General features: G+C 55.5%; 1 protein-coding gene and 3 long non-coding RNA genes across 4 annotated transcripts in view; 2 read left to right on the top strand and 2 right to left on the bottom strand.

Annotated features, from left to right (window-relative positions):
• Nucleotides 1-3,993: 3,993 nt before the first annotated feature.
• On the bottom strand, nucleotides 3,994-6,467 carry LOC147652648 (uncharacterized). Its single transcript, XR_015288100.1, has 2 exons — nucleotides 6,236-6,467; nucleotides 3,994-5,688 (listed from the first exon to the last, which is right to left on the bottom strand). It is a non-coding gene; the product is annotated as an uncharacterized LOC147652648 (long non-coding RNA).
• Nucleotides 6,468-9,793: 3,326 nt separating this feature from the next.
• Nucleotides 9,794-13,547, top strand: LOC147652649 (uncharacterized). Its single transcript, XR_015288101.1, has 2 exons — nucleotides 9,794-9,866; nucleotides 11,814-13,547. It is a non-coding gene; the product is annotated as an uncharacterized LOC147652649 (long non-coding RNA).
• Nucleotides 9,800-17,917, bottom strand: part of LOC147652650 (uncharacterized) — a 12,391-nt gene continuing 4,273 nt past the window's right edge. Inside the window, exon 2 of the long non-coding RNA XR_015288102.1 lies at nucleotides 9,800-16,240. This is a non-coding gene — a long non-coding RNA (uncharacterized LOC147652650). The remainder of the gene's footprint in view (nucleotides 16,241-17,917) is intronic.
• The window catches only part of FOS (Fos proto-oncogene, AP-1 transcription factor subunit), a 2,696-nt gene continuing 1,788 nt past the window's right edge, over nucleotides 17,010-17,917 (top strand). Inside the window, exon 1 of the mRNA XM_086893235.1 lies at nucleotides 17,010-17,793. Coding sequence (XP_086749361.1) covers nucleotides 17,377-17,793 — 417 coding nt within the window. The 5' untranslated portion in view covers nucleotides 17,010-17,376. The remainder of the gene's footprint in view (nucleotides 17,794-17,917) is intronic.

Below are 17,917 nucleotides of genomic sequence, written 5' to 3' on the forward strand. Positions count from 1 at the left end.
TCAGCAGGACATATTCATAGCCTCGGCAGAGATTGGTGTGTAAGAAAGCAGGAATGGGAAGCATTGAATTAGGCCTGGGAAGTCCCCTCTCTCCACAGGCACATGAGCAGAGCACTTATCTCTGGAAGCTAGTCAGCATGGCACGTGGGCAATAGGAATATTAATAACTCCTCTACAGCAAGATTTCTGGCAGCAGGGTGGGTCACCCAAACCACAGCCTCCGTGGCCATTTGGTGCAGATGGGCAACTTCTGCATTGAGGAGTTCCTTCTGCAAAGGCAAACTGAGCTACTGGGCTGGGTGGGGTGCAGGGGGCACCCCAAAACCCAGGGGAGAGGTACTTTGGAGATACCGCTTTGCTCACTGTTGGCCATAGGCAGCAAGTCCCTAAGTCACTCCTAAGCATCGTACCCAAGGCCAGTGGGCCATGTGAGCCTTGCCAGTGTGCCTGTCTCAGTGAGCACCACAGACGTGGCTGGCCATTGCAACATCTGATATGGAGAGTATCAGTGGACAGGCCTTTTGGAGAGCTGCACAAGGAACACATTCTAGCTGGAGGGAATGGAAGAATACCTGGTGAAGATGGATAGGATGTGCAATTGCAGGTTCTCATCCATCTTGCACCATGGGTATGAAGGCTAATGAAGATCAAGGGTAAGAGCAAAGTGGAAATTTCCTTTGCCCTGCAGAAGCCTTCCCCAGAGGTGTCAGAGTAGTGGGATAGCTCTGGAGTTTGTCTCAGTGCTGGCTTTGTGCAAGTGTCTCTGACTCACCAGGGCAATTCTGGACCAGGGGGTTTTCCAGGAGGCAGGGGCTGAAATCCCCAGGGATGTTGGTCTAGACAGGGTGCTCTTCCCTTTGACCTCATTGAGGGCCTCAGCTTCCCCTTTATGCAAGTAACAACTGCTGCCAGGGCAGCTTATTTTGAGCTACAGAACAGTTACGAAAGAGAAATATGCTGAGGGTTTGAGGAAAAAGATGCTCCTGTTCTAAGTATCCTTTTCAGACCACAGTTGTGCCAGGACACTCATTACTGCTGCTCACAGGAAACAATTTTTATTCCTGACATCTAAAGAGACTCAAACAGCCTGAGAATGGCTCTTTGCCTGACACTGGACGAGAGCTCAGAGCTCGTAGAATGATCTCCATTTCCCCCAGGATAATCAGAGGGAAATCCCAGTCATTAAGTCTTCTGTCAAGTGTTGACGTAAGAGGAATTGCAATTTAATCCTGCTTCCCATTCATCTCATCCCAGCAGAGATCCCGCTGGTAAAACCAGTCCTCCAACAGCCTCAGGAAAATCCCAGACTGTATCACAATGCTCTCCTGCCCTTTCCTGCAACAAATATGCCCTGATATTTCATGTGCATGTGTTACACCTTCCAGTCCTCAAGAGCTGATTTGTAGAAGGCACAGACAAGGTGTGAGCAGTGGAAGCACAAAATGCTTACAATATTCTGGGCCATGGAGATGTGTGACCCTCTCTCCACTTTCACAGCAGCTTGTCCCTGGCTGCCTCAGCTGCCTTTGGTGTCTCATAACTCTTCAGCAACAACCAGCCTGGCTTGAGCAGGGCTGACTTGTGGCTTGTGGGGAAAGGACAGGTTTTGTGGCTCCTCCTAACCTGTCCCATCCTTGCTGGCCCTTTCCACTTCTGTCTTCTCTCTTCTCTCAGAGGCTTTCTGCTACAAATAAACAAGCAATTTCAGTGGAATGAAAGAACCTGGGCAGCCAGAAGATGAATGTCCCCTGCCTAGTGGCAGGAGCTTTGCCTGCACGTGGGGTCGCACGTGGGGTCACTGTCATGGGCAGCACCCGGCAGGACCCACTGGGATTAGCACTGCAGGGTTATGAGGCTGCACTGAGTTGTGCACTGAGGAGTTTGTGGCTGGGGGAGTCACACAGACCTTGGTAGCAACCAGGGAAGCTGGATTTTGCTGTACAGTCCTTTTATTCCAAATCACATTTTCTGAACTGCCTCACTGAATACACAACACCAGCCTGTGCCACTCCAGGCACTCCATATCCCATGGAATTATCATTGGCCAAAGGAGAAGAAGATAATAGATCATACAGGGGACACACCAGGTGTTCTGCACCCTATGGTGGACATTTGGATTGCAGCAGGGCAATTCCTCAGAAACTAGTGAGATAGCAGTCATCAATGGATACTCAGCAAACAATGTCCCCAAAGATATGCAAGCAACTTCCAGCTGGCCTTGCAGGCTGAGGGCAGGACTGAGTGAGGAGGGACCTCACCATGTGACACAGATATTCCTCCTCTCATCCAGTCACTTTGCTCCTGTTCTGCTTTCACCTCCAGGAACTCGTGGGGAAGATGAACAGGCTTCATTTGTTCTGAGTGGTTTGGGGCTTGGCTTTTTTTTTTTGAGCCCAGCATGAGGAACTGCTCCTGTGGCTGCCTCACTCACCTCTTGCCATGCTGCTATATATATATCAGTGATTCCTGTCTCCAGGATCTGTCTGGGGTCTGAGCCAACTCTCCAAAAGGAGACATATTCAGCACTGTCATATGACAGAGGTGGAGGGAGAAGGTGGCAAAGGTCCAGAGGACACAGCATATAATACCTTCACAAGTGGGCACATGCTCCTCAGGATAGAAAAACAGTTTTAAACCTTTTGTCTTTTGTTGTTGTTTTTCCATAAATAAGGAAAACCACAGAAATTTTCTCACGGGCTCTTGTTATCTTTAGTGTTTGACATTATATTAACTTGCTCCCCTTCACAAGTCTTCAGCTTGTCAGCTGAATGAGGATGGAGAACATTAGGCCCAGAATTCAGGATGGGACACCAAAGCACCTATACAGACACACAGACATCAGGGAAAGTTGTGTCCAAAGTCACAGAGCAGAGCAATGTCACAGAACAACAGATTACCACATTCCTGGCTCCTCTCCTCTGTTCAGACCAGGCAAAAAATATCAAAACCAACATATTCAAAAGAGAAGTTAAGACACTTTCATCTGTGTGTGCTTTGGACAATGACACTATTATTTTTACCTAGTAATCAGAAGCTTTGAGCAATTGAGATTTCTCATGTCAGCAGGGAAAATCTCAGACCTAATCTGTGTGTCTATACAGGAGTGTGAATGACTGTTTTCCAGCTTTTTTCTAGGCTTTTCTTCTGGATTTATTTTCCTCTTCTTTTTTCTTTTCTTAAAGGGTCTGAGTCTCCACACAGTGTTTTCTGAGTCAGCTTTTCACCTCCTTTCAGTACTACACAGCCTATGGCTCTACCAGCAAAGTCAGCAGACAAGGGGAGTCGGCCAGCTCCGCAGGTCACCTCCCAGGGGACAGCAGCAGCTCTGGGTTCCAATCCACAGAAGCAAGTTTGCTAGAAAGCTCTGGCTAGTGTTCCTATTCCAGCACTCCTCTGCTCAGAAGTTCGGCCACTGTGAAAGCAGAGCCTTGAGAGAAGCCCTGCTCCGCCCAGGGTGGTGTCCATGCTGGAAAAGCGAGGGTCAGCGCAGCGCTGCAGCTCAGCTTGCGTGTGAGCGCTCAGCCCGCATTCCCAAAAGGCAGCGATGAGGCATGGAGCCGTCCCCGTGAGCCTTCGGCAGCCGTGCTCCCCCCTGCCGCCTCCTCTTCCACACATCTCTCCCCTGCGGCCACACACCAGCCTCGCTGACAGATCTTACTTGAAAGCTCTGGCAGGCTGTGCCACTAATGGCAGAGCTCTGAGCCGGCTCCCTCCGTCTCCCTGGAGTCCCTGCGCAGACGTAGGTGCACGTCACGGCCTGCTCTAATTTTATCCGTGTTTGATGGAAGAGACGAACTGAGCAGCAGGGAGGCAGCTATTTTGGTTTTCTCTGTGGCGGTGGGTTATATAAAGCATCTTGCCGTGACCCGCGTCGCTTGGGAGCCGCTTTGCTTTCAGCCGCTACAAAGCAGAGGCTCGGCCACCGGCGGCAGGCGACACCTCGGTGCGGAGGTGTGCCGGGTGTGTGTGTGCCGGGTGTGTGTGCCGGGTGTGTGCGTCCCGAGAGTGTGGCAAACACATTCAGGGGCGAACATCCATAGCGAGAGACCTGCTCTCCTCCTTGCCGTGCGGTGTGACACATATTCCGGGCTTTCACCCGTTCCAGGGCCGGCAGGTCATACGCGCTCCCCCAGCAGCACAGCGGGCACAAGCGGGCAGCTCGGCATGTGCAAGCTTTGGCCGCCGCAGAGCACTGCCGCTCTCATCTCACCCGGGCAGGAGGAGCGGCTCCGTTAGGTGGCAGCAGCCACAGCAGGAGGAGGCTGCTCTCCCGGTGGGACCCGAGCAGGTGTGCCCGTGGGGACACAGAGGTTTCTGACAGGGCTAGGCAAGCACTGGCACTGGGTGCTGGGAAGCTTGTTGCCATCGGATGCGGGAGATGTGGGGGGCTCTTGCCCTAGCTACCTGTGGTTCCTGCTGCTCCGGGGTACCTGTGCCTGAGGCCGGCCGAGCCGCTGTGACAGCGCAGGGGCCGGTCCCCGGGCTGGCCTCCCGCACGTAAGGCTCTCGGTGGTGAGCAGCCGTGGGATCCTGTCCCGTGCTGGCTGACCGCAGCAATGCCCATTTCCCAGCTACAGGCGGCGGGGGCATTACGCAGGGCTTCTCGCCCGTGTGGGCTGTGGCTCCTTCCACGCCTGGCCCTCACGGGTGGTGTATTCGTCAGCGATACTCCGGTGCTCGGTCCCAAGCTAGCCAGGCAGGTCAGCGAGCTTTGGGCTTGCCGGCTTGGGAATTTTTTTGGCAAGAGGCAGCATGACCAGAACTCCTTTCTGTGTCTGACATAGGAAGAGTCTGACAACATCTGGGTAAGGCACTAGAGCCCACAGCCTACAGGGAGTTTTAGGGAATGCCTCTTGCTTTTGTTTCTTGTACAAGCAAGTAAATTTAATAGCACAAGCTAAAGTAATTAGGACGTGTCACGATGTTGACTGGCACCTCCCTGCTTCTCCAGTCTCTGGGTACTTCTTACCCTGTGCTCAGCTCTCCTGCTGACTCATGTCAAAGCCGCCTTCTCGCTAATGACCAAGGGTCAGGCTAGGACCCAGCCTGCTCCCTGGCTCTCCTCGCTCCCACGCAGTTCCCGCTGGGCCTCCCGCCGTGGCACCGGCAGGACGCACCCACTTCCTAAAGAGTCACCTCCTGGGAACACCGCCGAGCCTCTGCGGTGGCCACGGCATCCGACTCCCGCCCCCTCCGGGCATGTGCCTGCCTGAATGCCCATACCTTCTGTCTGGCTGCTCCCGAGGAGGCATTGCTGGGTGAGGGAAAACCCGCAGGACGAGGGGGCTGTGGTCCATGTGCAACCACCAGCCCACCCACCCAATCTGCAACTGGCTGGGCTGGGAGAACTACATCCTTGGGATGTTCCCAACAGGACCCATATCTGTCTTCCTCATGCATCCCCCACTGGCGCCAGCCCCCCTCAGCACACCACCGCATCCCCTTTGCTGGCACGATCCCCGGGGAAAGCGGCGGGCGCAAAAGGCATGCCGGAGGAGGGCCGGCTGTGCGTGCAGGAGCGTGCATATGTGCACGTCAGGCAGAAGGAAGCGGGGTTGCGAGTGCTGGAGGCGTTGTGAGCGCCAGGCACAGGCTGACAGGCAAGGGCTGCCGCTCCCGTAGGAAGATAAACTGTTTCACAACAGTCACGATCGCAGTGAGTAGCTCGCTCCAGAGTGCTCCTTCTTGCTAGGGAGGGAGAGAATAATTAGAGCCGAGGAGTGTAGGATACGGGGGTGCATCCCAAAGATTATGCGAGTGTGTGCGGAGGGAGAGTATTTGTGTGGAGGGTGCAGCAGCTCTGTAAGCCCCTACAGAAGGAGTGCGGACACAGGAGAGAAGTAATGCTATTGCATAGTAATGCAGTAACTCAGCCCCCTCCAGTACCGATGTGGAATGCTGCCCGGGGGCAGAGGTCACTAAACCTGCCAGAACTGGCACCAGAGCAAAAAAGAAATCCACAAAGAAACTGAAATACTTCAGGGAGCAAAAATGTTATAGACTTGGAATATACTGGAATGGGAGAGCAGCCAACTAGCCACCTCTCAGTTCGGCAGAGAAGTGCAAATATATTCAAATATTGTATGAAAGGACAAGCCCTCTTGCAGGAGCTCAGCTCCAGCTCTCCTTTATTAGTGCAGCAATTCAGTAAAGATGTGCCCCAGGCTTGGACTCGGAGACTCTGCTGATAACTGGAGCCCTGTTTGATTGAAGTCACCTCTGTGGCCATGCTTACCCTTTTTTGGTGCTGAGGCTGTTTGAAGTGGTGTAAGCAATAGTAACTCTGCAGAGCTCACTCAGATCCTCCCTGTTGTGCCAGTGCAAAGCTGTACACAACTGCCTGGCAAACCAGATCCAGGAGCTGTTCTAGCAGAGGAGCCATCATTTTTGTCTTTTTGGGCTTAGTTGCCTTCTAGCACAGCTCATTGCAAGGTTCCCGAGCAGCACTGTACACCCCGGCTTGGCTCGGAAGGTGCTGGCTGTGCCTCCCAGATTTGAATCAGCTGATATACAGAGAGCTGGATAGCTGCCAGCACCACACCCTGTGTCGTGCCAGCACAGGTGAATGCCCATCCACCCAAATTGCAGCTCTGCAGCAATGCAAGCTGAGCTGCCGTAGGCTGGCTTTTCCCATTCCTCCTGGCATGGGACCTAGCCTTCTCCACTCACTGGCTGACTCCTGACTCTGTTCTCAACCAGTTTACCATGATAAAATGGCAGAGGACAGACTGACAAAAGACAGCAAAGGTTTTTCTCTTGGGACAGAGGGCAACTCCCCACCCCACAGCTGAGAACTGGACCTGTCAAGCAGTGGGAATGGGGTCCCCCAGTGGGGAGGGAACCCTGGCAGTTTAGCCCATGGCAAGCCTGAGCAGCAAGCTGCCTCAGCTGACCTTCAACCTGCTGAAATAAAGTGTTCTGTTTCCATCCAGGTCAGCTCTCTGAACTGGCTTGTCACATGTCTACATGCTCCTATGTCTAGTGCAAATAAATGAAATACGTGACTCGAGCAGGAGGGGACTAGGAGCACCACAGGGCTACCTTTCCACCCCCTTCACATCTCAGCTGTCCAGCTGCTTGCTCTTGTCCAACAGCATCGCTCAGCAGCACCTGTGTGACACAGGGCAGGATAGGTTTGGGATGGAGCAGGAGGAGCAGGGCTGGGCAGATGCACTTCTGGGTGTTGAACTCTGTCCTCTGCTCTGCTGGTCCTTCCCTGTCCTCTGCCCCACTGTTCCCTCCCTTCCTGCAGGTGAGGTCCTGTAGTAGACAGGGTGGCAACTCAGTGGCAGCCCTGGCTGGCAGGATATGGCACTGAAAATATCCAATTGACTGAGATGAGGCATGAGCAAATGAGGAGGACACTGGGTTAATTGTTCACTGTTGCTCCCTGCAGCTCAGGAGCTGTGAGCCCCTGTGCTAGCAGCACTCTCGCCTGTGCCCTGGGATGGGATGGGGCCAGAGGGCTGACAGCCTGTTTTGGGATGAGGGAAGCAGCAAGAATAATTGGAGTAATTAGTGGCATTTTTCCTTTCATGTAAACATGAAACATGGAGGAGAAGCCCTCATACCATGGGCATCAGCTGCCTTGGATGCATCAGGAGCATCCCCCCTGCGTGGGTGTCAGTAGCACGCACTGCCCGGGGCAAAGGCTGTGGGAGGGTACACGTCCTGGTGGGACATCCCTCCATCCCTGGCAGGTGACTGCATTGCAGCCCCAAACCCCAGGCGCGGTTCGTGCCTTTGACCACCTACCCACACTTTCCCACACGGCCAGCGGTCTCCGGGAGCGGGTGACCGGGTACCCGCGGAATGCGGGGAGCTGCCCTGACCGTGCGGAAAGCCTTTTCTCACGCCCGCTGATTACCTTCCCAAACACCGGCACTTCAGGCTTGCCCTTGAGAAGCAAACACTAATTTCAGCCGCGCCCTTTCCTGCCCTGGGGCTGCAGGGCGAGGGTATCCTCAACGTACACCGTGTTCCCCACCGAGGGGTGTGGGACAGGAACTAGCCCTCGTAAAATCGCCCGGATTGAACCTGCTGCCCTCAGCCTGCCAAACTAAACAGAGCTGATGTAAAGCAAACAGCAATGACAGCAGCCTGGCTGCTGGCGAGGGTTGGGCAAGCAGCTGGTTTCCAGTTTGCTGGCCTCAGCAGATGGCGGCGGGAACAGTCGCTGGGAGTTCCCACCCCGCAGGCACCGGGCTCAGCGGCCGAGGCCGGGGCGGCCCCGAGGTTCCCTCCTCTCCCATCTGCCAGCAGCTCCTGCGCAACCCCCGGTGCAAAGACAGCTTTTGGGATTTCAGGGAGGCGCCCAGCCGGCCCTGGCAAGGGGAAACCGGGGATGACGGTGGGTGAGTCCCTCTGCCAGCCGTTCTCCTCGTCCGGTGTTTCACCTAGAAGAGCTCTGGCTGCCACACATTGTAAGGGAGGAAGCTGATGTCAGAGAGAAAGACGCCCGAAGGAACACCCAAAGGCCGGCTACCAGGGAGGAAACTGCACCAGGAGCGGGGCTCTTTGGAGCAGCCCCTGCTGCCCCGGAATGCTCCGGGAGGAGCATTTGGTCTGTCTGGCCTCTGCTGGGCACCCCCGCCGCTGGTGACAGGAGCATGGATAGCACTGTGTGGTCTGCCGGACAGTTTTGGCAGAGCAGGCTCTTCAGAGGATGATGCTGGGAGATCAGGCCACTCTTCCAAGAGATGGACCAGAAAACACTGCAACATCTGTGGTTCACTTCTTAAGTTTCTTTCCGCTTGTTTCAAAGCTGGATTTCTCAGGTTTGCTGGACATGCACTTTACATCCACACTCCACTCAGCAACTTGGATGACAGACACAGCAGACCTGTGGCACATGTGCTGGGAGTGCTCAGCCAGTACCTGCAGCAGGGCAAGAGCTCATGTGCACTTCTCTCAGACTATGTAACCTGCCATCCATCCATCCATCCATCCATCCATCCATCCATCCATCCATCCATCCCGGCTGTTCCTACAGCTGGACTGTTCACACTGGCCAGGCTCCTCATTGCAGAGGCCTGCACCACGGATCCCAGTTAAAAATAAACCCTCCTTCTCAGCGGCATTATTTTTAACCCTGAGCCCATCTCCCTGCTCGGGTTACCAGCCCGCGCCCTCCCGGCGCACGGCTGAGGGGCGCCCAGCAGCCACGAGCCGCCCGTGGGGCTGCCGGCTGGAGGGACTCAGCTGACCCACAGTCCCCACACCGCTGTCCTCCTGCCCGCGGGGATCCTGGGCTGCGCGGCTGCCCGGGCCCGGTCCCGGTCGGGCCAAGGTGCCCCGCCGCCAGCCGCGTGGGCAGGACGCCGGCGGGGGGGTCGGGGCTACCGCAGGCCCCGCCCGCCCTCGGCTGCCGCCTCCCAAACAAACAACAGCCGCTCCCGCTGCCGTGGCGACCGCGCCCCGCCCGCCGCCGTGGCGGCAGGGCCCCGCCCCTCCCGCGCGGCTGACGCGCGCTCCGGCGGGGGGGGTGGGAGGGGGAGGCGATGACGTCGCCATCCCGTTTCCACGGGAACCACGCGCCGACGTCACGGGCCTGTGTGTTGTCAACGTCCCGCCGTCTCCCGGGCAACGTCAGGCGCCCGGCCCGGCCCCGGCAACAGCGCCGCGATTGGCCGAGGGGGCCGCGGGGCGGGGCTCGCGCGTGCTGCGACCGCCCCCTCCGCGGGCCGTGCCCGGTGCGGCGCGCGCGGGGTCCGCGCCTGCGGCCGCGTCTGTGAGGGGCCCGAGGCTGAGGGGCCCGGCGGCCACAAACAGGAATGTCGGGGCTTAGGCCCAGCTGGAAATGAAGCAGCACGCAGCCGTCGCTCAACCGCCCTCTTCCCCCGCCGCCCCGGTGAAATGGGGAGGAGGTAAAACTCGGGGAGGAGGTGAAACTTGTGTGTTGAGATAAGAACAGTATAATAATTGAAAACAAAGTTAAATTCAATTATAATGGCAAACAATAGTAATAATAATAAAAGGGAAAGGAGATAAAACCAAACGATGCACAATACAAATGTTCACCACCCACTGGCCAATGCCGGACCCCAGCACATCACAGTGGTTTGTGTCTCTCTGGGGTTGCCGATTGACAGCACAGCTTTTTACAATATTCTGCTGTTTTTTCTGGATTCTGCATTGGTCTGGGGGTAAGGTGGAAACACATTGAATGTGTTCACTGCCCTATGTGCTTACTGATACAATCCCACACACACTACCTGCCACTGCAGGTGGTCAAGGTGGGGAGATCTGGAAGCCTGGCTGGGATGTTGGCATCAACAAGCACCCCAAAAATCCAGTGTCCAGTCTAGGTGGGCCAGGCGACCTGAAGGGGTCCTGCACAGCTGTGCCACACGGCAGGAGGGAGACAGCGGGCCCTGAGAGGGTGGTGTGTGCTGGGTGGGGCCAAGTGTGTGGTGCGCCATTTCAGTAGCGTGAGCCCAAATTCATAGCTCCATACTCCAGCTCCTCACCAGCAACAGGCCATTTTCTCCAGGCTGTGTCCAGCACCCTGGGAGATGGTGGGTTTGCCTGGAGAAGGCAGGAGGGACCTGTTTAGAGGAACCAGGTATGGGGACCCCTCCAGGCTACCTTACTGGGGCTGCGTGTTGAAGCACAGGGCACTTTTCTCTCCCGGCTGGTGCCTGCCCACATCCACACTGGCACTTGGTGCCCAGGGAGGCCAGCACCGTCAAGTGGTGTCTCATGGGTAGAGGTGCCAATTTTGCAGCCCAATGAGCTCTATTGCGATCCTAAAGCAAACAGTGACAAAGCAAGTTAACCTGACCCCACTGGCTTGGCGGTTGTGCCCCTAGCAGTCAGACTCCTGGGAGGAAAGTGCAGAGGACATGTCCTTCATGTGCAATCACCAAGTCAAACAGTCCCAAACTGGTCTGCTGTACCTCTTGAGTTTTCAGGCCTAGACTCCCTGATGTGTTTATTGTCTACATGTTTAATATACGACCTTGACGGGAAAAAATGAATGATCTCTTCAGAGGCTGGTATGGGCCTGGATGACAGCAAGAGCTTTTCTCAATTTGGGATGAGCTGTGAGCTGTGGGACTAGCAGTGAGCAAGTGGCACTCTGCTCCAGGCCCTGTTCACTTTGCAGAGGTGGAGCAGAGCACACACATTTACAGATGATCTGTAAATGTCCTATTCTCAGGTCTCTCTGCACAGGCATATGTTTAACTCTGGTTGCACGGATACTTAGGAATGAGTTAACACAAAAGATGTTTCCTATTCCAGCAGCTACCCCCTGCCAAACCAAATTGCTTGGCAGATCTGGATGCATGGGGAGGATCAAAGCCTTGAGGCTGGGCTGGCAGTGCTCCGCACTGTTTACATATTTATGGCATTGTTAACCCCAGACAATTTAATAATATTGAATTTTGTATTTGTTACATTTTTAAAATACCATCTAAGGAACCTCAGCTTCCTGGGGTATTCCCAATGTTTGTTGCTAGGGCGGAGAAGGCAAACTCACCACTTAGCCATGCTTTATTATTTATTCTCGTTCTCTGTTACTGGGGTCTCTATTCCTGCAGTGGCAGCATCTTTGCACTGAGCTGACTGCTCCCTTTGGCTCTGCCTTGAGTGCAGCCTGGCTGTGCAGCCAGAGGCATGGCTCAGCTGGAGATGGGTACAAACACCTTGCTTTCAAGTCTTGCATTTCCCTTCAGCAGCAGGAGCTGAATGTGACTTGCCCGTGGGCCAGGGCAGGCTGAGTCTCTGTGAGGCCCTGTGACAGCCCCATCACTACAAGAGTCAAGGACTAAAAAAGGGAGACCTTACTTGTGTTCATGACTGTCTTCTAGGGCTGCCAGCCCACCCGGCATGCTGATGCTGAATGGCACAGGAGAAAGGTGACCTGGGGACTATCTCCAGTGAAGCAGGGTTGTTTCTTCAGGCAGTTACAAAGACTGAGTGTCCTTTTATCTCCCAAACTATCCTTTTCGAGCCTTTGTTTGTCCTGAAACCCCTTGAGCCTTTCTTTCCTCAGAGCACTCCCCAGTCACAACAATTAGGTTTCTTTCTGCCCCATGCTAAACAATCTTCAACATCCTGTCCTTTTACTTCAGCTTTGTTCTCCATCTGTAACAAAATCTCCTTAGCTAAGCACAGTGGCATTTTCCTCCTTCTTCTCAGCACTTCCTCTTTTCCTACCTTTGACCCATTTTACTCAAGAGTCACTGCACCAATAGAGGAGCAGAACACCTTTACCCAGCCCCCAGCATCAGTATCACTGCACAGCCACACAGGAAAGAGGTAGCTTGTGCAATACAACCATCCCGCTCCCACCTCCAAAAAGCTCTTGGACACAACAGGAAGCCCAAGCTTTCTCTTGATTGTGTGGCTTTTTATTGCAGGCATCTCGTGGGGCTCCATCAAGGAAATAAAACACACCTGTGCTCCCCTTGTTTGGATCTTGTCTGATAATCAGAAAAGTTCTGCATCGTCCTGCCTATCACTGGGCTTGAACATGCTGCCTTTCACTGAGCACGTTCTCCTCTCCCTCTCCCTCTCCCTTTCCCTCTCCCTTTCCCTCTCCCTCTCCCTCTCCCTCCGCTGATCAGTTGCCTGGGACTACAGCTGTGAGCATGCACAACACCCTGGGATGGGCCTATGGAGCTGGAGCTGACAGGGAGATAAGAGGCCAGCTTGGCCATGGTGTTCCAGCTTTGTCACACTGCCATGGCACACACAGCACACTGGTGGCAGCAGCAGCAGGAGATTTTGAGTTTTATCTGGAAAACTTTGTGCTTAAATTACTTCAGGTTGTGAACCCTGGCTTGTGGGGTGATGGCTGCCAGCCTGGCCTTGGGGCAACAAGGTGTGGAGGAGGTGCTTTGATGGGCAAAGCTCTTTCACACCTGCTGGATGTGAGCAGTGTATGGTTCCTCAGTGTGTGCAGCAAGGTCCAGCTGTGCCTGGCTGAGACATAAACTTTGAAGAATTCAAGATTTTAGAGAAGCTAAGGCCTTAATTAAAAATAAGCTTTGCTAAAGCTAATTAAAATAAATAGATGGGCCTTGCTAAAATTAAAGGTAAGAGGCCTTGCTAAAATTAGAGGTTAATCATTGGCTAATAACCAATTGTCTGTCAACTTTATGCTTGTTCAGCTGGGCTTATAATTAGAAACAAAGAATATGGTAAGGAACTTCAAGAACATAAGACAATTGCAAATCAGAAACCCACTGAAGACATGAAACTAGGGGCCCAGCCAAGGATCCATTTGTCACTTTGCATTGAAAAGGTAGAAAGGTCAGAATGAGGAAGAGCCATATCCCTTCTTCCCTTTTGTGACCTCTACTCATAAAAGGACCACCAACCCATTTCAAGGAACAAACTATGCATGTTTAATTGTTTTTTTCCTAATTAGCATAAGAAGTAGAAAGTAGGTGGCAACTGGGTTATAAATATGTATTTGTATTCAATATTTCTGTAAATAAAAAGCCTGTATTCACCTGTATTCAGGGCCATGAGTATTAAGGGGTGACCCAGCACTGGCCCAGCACTGCTAATAAACATACCACTCTGTAATCCTAAAACAGTTAAAGAGTCTTTGTCCGTCTCAGTTGGATATTGATACTAGATTATATCCATATTTTGGTAAATCATGGTGAGTTAGTATCCACCATGGTGCAGTCAAAAAGTGGTGAGAATAAGTGGGACGATGCTTGACAGCATCATCTGCAGTAATTGGCGGCCCATGGCACGCGATGTGCAACCACAAGATGCCGGGATGTCTCTGCTCGTGGTGTTTATTCTTTAGGATGTCCCTGTCACACACCCAGCTGCTGTGATTATTAATTACTATTTATACATTGCTTTGGGTACGCACTGTACCTTTAAGACCAGCAGCGGTGGGAACCCTGCCCTCCTGGAGGCTCCCAGGCTAGGTGGGATGGTGACAGCTGCAATGTGTCTTGGGGGGAATTCAGGTCACTGGGATGACATACTGTGAGCCCTTCCTCCACCCGTTGCTCCCCAGCCATATCAACAGAGGGGCAGGCTCCCACCACTGTTTTTTCAACCACCTTTTCTGCTTTTCCATCCTGTTTTCTTCTGAGCCCTGCAGCCTCTGTCTGGCTTTACAAGCCTCTCTGGGGCCAAGGGGAGGGACAGGATCCCTTGTGCAATGCTGGGAGTGAGTGCAATGGGGGACACCAGGAGCAGTGGGTGTGCAGGTATGTGCAGGGAGAATTTCACTAACGCCCCTGGATCCTGCCCATAAAGTCTGTGGTGTTCAGGTTATTGTGCAGATCCTCTGATAGTATGGGCAGGATGCTTGGCCAGGCAGTGATGACTTCTCAGTGCAGGGGAGCTATTTCTTTGTGTCCACAGCAGTGCCTCCTGTATGCCAGCTCTGCTTCTGAACTCTGGCTGTTTGGTCTCCTTCCCAATGATCCCAAAAGTCCCTGGTTAGCTGGAGGCAGATGTCCATCATGTTGTGTGTCTTGAGAGAGAGCATGGAACCATGCTACAGTCAGCGCTGCTGACAGAGAGTGGGTTGAGACAGTCATGAGACTACCAAAGGACCATGTTGCTGGCATGAACTTTCCCCTGGTGCATGGCCAAATTTAGGCACAGCCATCTCTTGCCCCTGAAGTGGGCCAGTGCAATGTACAACCTAACCCCAAGAAGTGCAGTGGGCATGGCCTCTTCCGTCTGGCCAGGCATCTGGGAAGAGCCATCTCCCTGTTGGTGAAAGTCAGCAGCCACCTCCTCCTCACCAGCACAGGACCCAGAGGTGCAGTGGGATTGTCTGAAGCAAGGGAATAGTCCCTAGAGGCGTGTGTCCCTGCAGATGAGGCCCAGTCAAGAAGCACCAGAGCCTGGCAAAACCCTGCTGGCCCCAGTTGTACAGGTTTAACAGTGTTGTAGTGTTTGCTGAACTCACGGTCCGCTCCACAGATTGCATTGACTTGTGAGGGTCTAATGCCTCTTCCTGTTCCCAGCTGGCAAGGGAGGTGAGGAACCTCCATCAGCCTGGCATGCTGGTGAGGGCAACCCTCTCACCTAGGCAGGAGGGTTCATGCTCTGACTCTGTTTTGTCCCTGTGGTACCGCCTGCTTCCTTTTTTTGTTCTCACATATACTGTGGTAAAATGTGTGCACCCTGTGTTTGGAGCAAACAACAAACCCACGTCATGTGTTTTCGCTTTCTCTGTTTCATTGCCTCCACGTGTTAGAAATGTGCGGCATCCGTGCACTTTCCGATTGGTACAAACAGATCACGCTTGGTGACCAGTGGAGATGGCAACAGATGGTTTGCATGGGCACCACAAAAATATTGTGGGCTTTGGTGAAGTGGATTCCCTCCCCCCCCCCCCGATTTCCAGACACTTCTTTTGGAGAAGGTAGTTTGGCTAGAGGAACCCTGGGGCAGTTTCTAGACAACAGGGCTAAACAGTGTTTTTCTGAATTGTGAATGGCAAATGTCTGAGACTGGAAGCTGTGTCAGAGGCTCTTGCCCATGCTGGGCACAGATGTGTCAACCTAGGCCCTGATGGGGATGGTGACTGCAGAGGATGGAGGCTGGCAGGGATGGCAGGGTCGTGGCTTTGCTAATTTGCTGGCACATCCCTCCTCTGGGCAGTGCTGAGGGCCTCCTCACCTGCAGCCTGAGGCTGCCAAAGAGACTGTGCTTGTCCCACTCTTTCAGTAGCTAGCATGAGGGGAATGCTGGCCGGGGCAAAGAACCCTTGGCAGCACTGGAACCTGGGGTGACTGATGCCTGCCCCGAGATGAACTAGCCCATAGGCCAGCACTGAGCTGATGAGAGCAGCACGGGCCCCCGCAGGTCCTTTCCCAGGGAGCAGTATGGGCCGTGAGCCGCGGCAGTCCTTGGCTGTCCCCTCTGCTCTGACGGGCAGTTCAGAAATAGCAGCTGGCCCAGTTCTCCCGCCCCCGTGGCCCAGATCTCTAAGAACGGAGGTTGCTCGCGCAGCAACAGCAACAGCAGCAGCATCAAGCGCTGCATTTAGCCATGAGCTCAAACAGAGGGAGAGGCTGCCAGCAGGATCCCAGCCTGGCTGGGTGACGCTCCTGCCTGGAGACTGCGCTGCAGGCTCTGTTTGTTGCTGTAAACACGCTCCCTGCTGCAGCTTCCCTGTTACTATCTATAGCCGCGATCTCTTGGCTCCCGTGCAAGGCGAGTCTGCGGTCTGGCTCCCACCTTAGCCTGACCTGAGCCAGGGCTGCCTGACATCCCCGTCGTGGGTGGGTGTCTCCGGGCTTCGCTGCAACAAGGATCAAAACAAAACCCAAACTGGAGGAAAGGACGAGCCTCGCCCCTCTCTCTCCTCGTCGGTGGTTTCCCGGTGGCCTCTTGCCCATGCTCTTGGCGGCTATCCCAGCCCCCCTCCCCCCGAGCACTGCTCCCAAGCTCTCCCAACTTTCACGGAGGGTTGCGGCCCCTCAGGCTTCCCTGCGGGGCTTCCCACCGCCCTGTGCCTTTACCCTCACTCTCGACAATTACAAACGTAGGTAACAGACAAGTCAGTAGTGACACACGAGTGTAACACGCTCCTCGCTGCAGGGAGGGGTGTAAGGAGCTTTCCGTGCGTGGGGTCCGCCGAGTACCTGTGCCCAGCTACGGGCAGACCCCGCTCGGTGCTGGCGATGGGGCTTGATTTGCAGCTCAAAGCGCACCTCTGGTCGCCCAGACCCCTTCTTCGCCGCCTTCCTTGGAGCACCTAGCTCCGCGGCAAGGTTGTGCGGGGCCCCTCTGAGGGGAGGGGGTCACCTGCAGCGGGACTGCAGCCCCCAAAGGCAGCGCCGGTGCCCCAGAGCCCTCGCAGGGTCTCGCCAGGCGAGGGGGGGAGGGGCCGTCCCGTCCCGTCCCGCGCGCCGCCCGCCCGCCGCACTTGGCTGCAGCCTGGAGCGCTTCCCGTCAGTCACGCCCCCTCGCACAGGATGTATCCCATATAAGGATATCTGCGTCAGTGGGTTCCCGAGCCCGGCCGTACCACTCCGTGCGGGGGGGAAGCTCCATGGCCGCTCCCTCCTGCTCTGCTCTGGGGCCCCCTTTGCCCCTTCAGCCGGCCCCCGCCCCATGCCGTAGGTTTGTTCCGGAGGGGGCGGTGGCAGAGAGCGCGCGGGGCGGCTCCGGAGAGGCGCGGGGCGGGCGCGGAGCGGCGGTCCCCCCCCGTGGGCGCGGGTGGCGCGTCCCCGGTGACGTCGGCGGGAGGGTATAAAAGGGAGGCACGGCGCGATACTCCAGCAGCCTAGGCAGCCCCGGCGGTGGAGCGGAGAGACGCGCGGCGCGGACCGGGCACAGGGACGCACGCAGCCAACCCCTCCTCGCTTCATCCCCAAGGACGCTTCGCCACCGTCGCATCATCCCTCACCTCCGGCTTGCGCGCACCGAGCCGACATGATGTACCAGGGCTTCGCTGGAGAGTACGAGGCACCGTCCTCCCGCTGCAGCAGCGCTTCCCCGGCCGGGGACAGCCTCACTTATTACCCCTCCCCGGCGGACTCATTCTCGAGCATGGGCTCGCCTGTGAACCCGCAGGTGAGTCGCCGAGCGTGCCCACTGCGCTCTTGCCGGGGCAGGAGCATTCAGGAAGGGACGGGACGGGAGCGGGTGGCGCGGGACTGCCGTGTCCGCGGAGGAGGTCAGGCCGGGGACTGGCATAGGGAGCGGCCCCTGTGCCGAGGCGGGGCGGTCGGGGGGTGCCGTAGCCCGGGCCGCGCTCTGCGGCGGGTGTGTAAAGCGGCTTCATTGATAAAACGCGAGTTCATTGAGGAGACTCCGGAGCAGCGTCTGCGTCAGCGCGGACGTCAGAGATATTTATAACAGACCGCTCTCGTGTGGAGCCGGCGCTGGCAGCGCGGCGCCGCGGCCCCGGGGACGGCGGGGAGCGGCCCGGGCGCTCCGCTGACGGCAGCCCCCCCTTCCTCTGACCTACAGG

Source organism: Cyanistes caeruleus, chromosome 6 (assembly GCF_971803275.1).
Source record: "Cyanistes caeruleus chromosome 6, bCyaCae1.hap1.1, whole genome shotgun sequence".
In the NCBI taxonomy this organism is placed as follows: Eukaryota; Metazoa; Chordata; class Aves; order Passeriformes; family Paridae; genus Cyanistes; species Cyanistes caeruleus.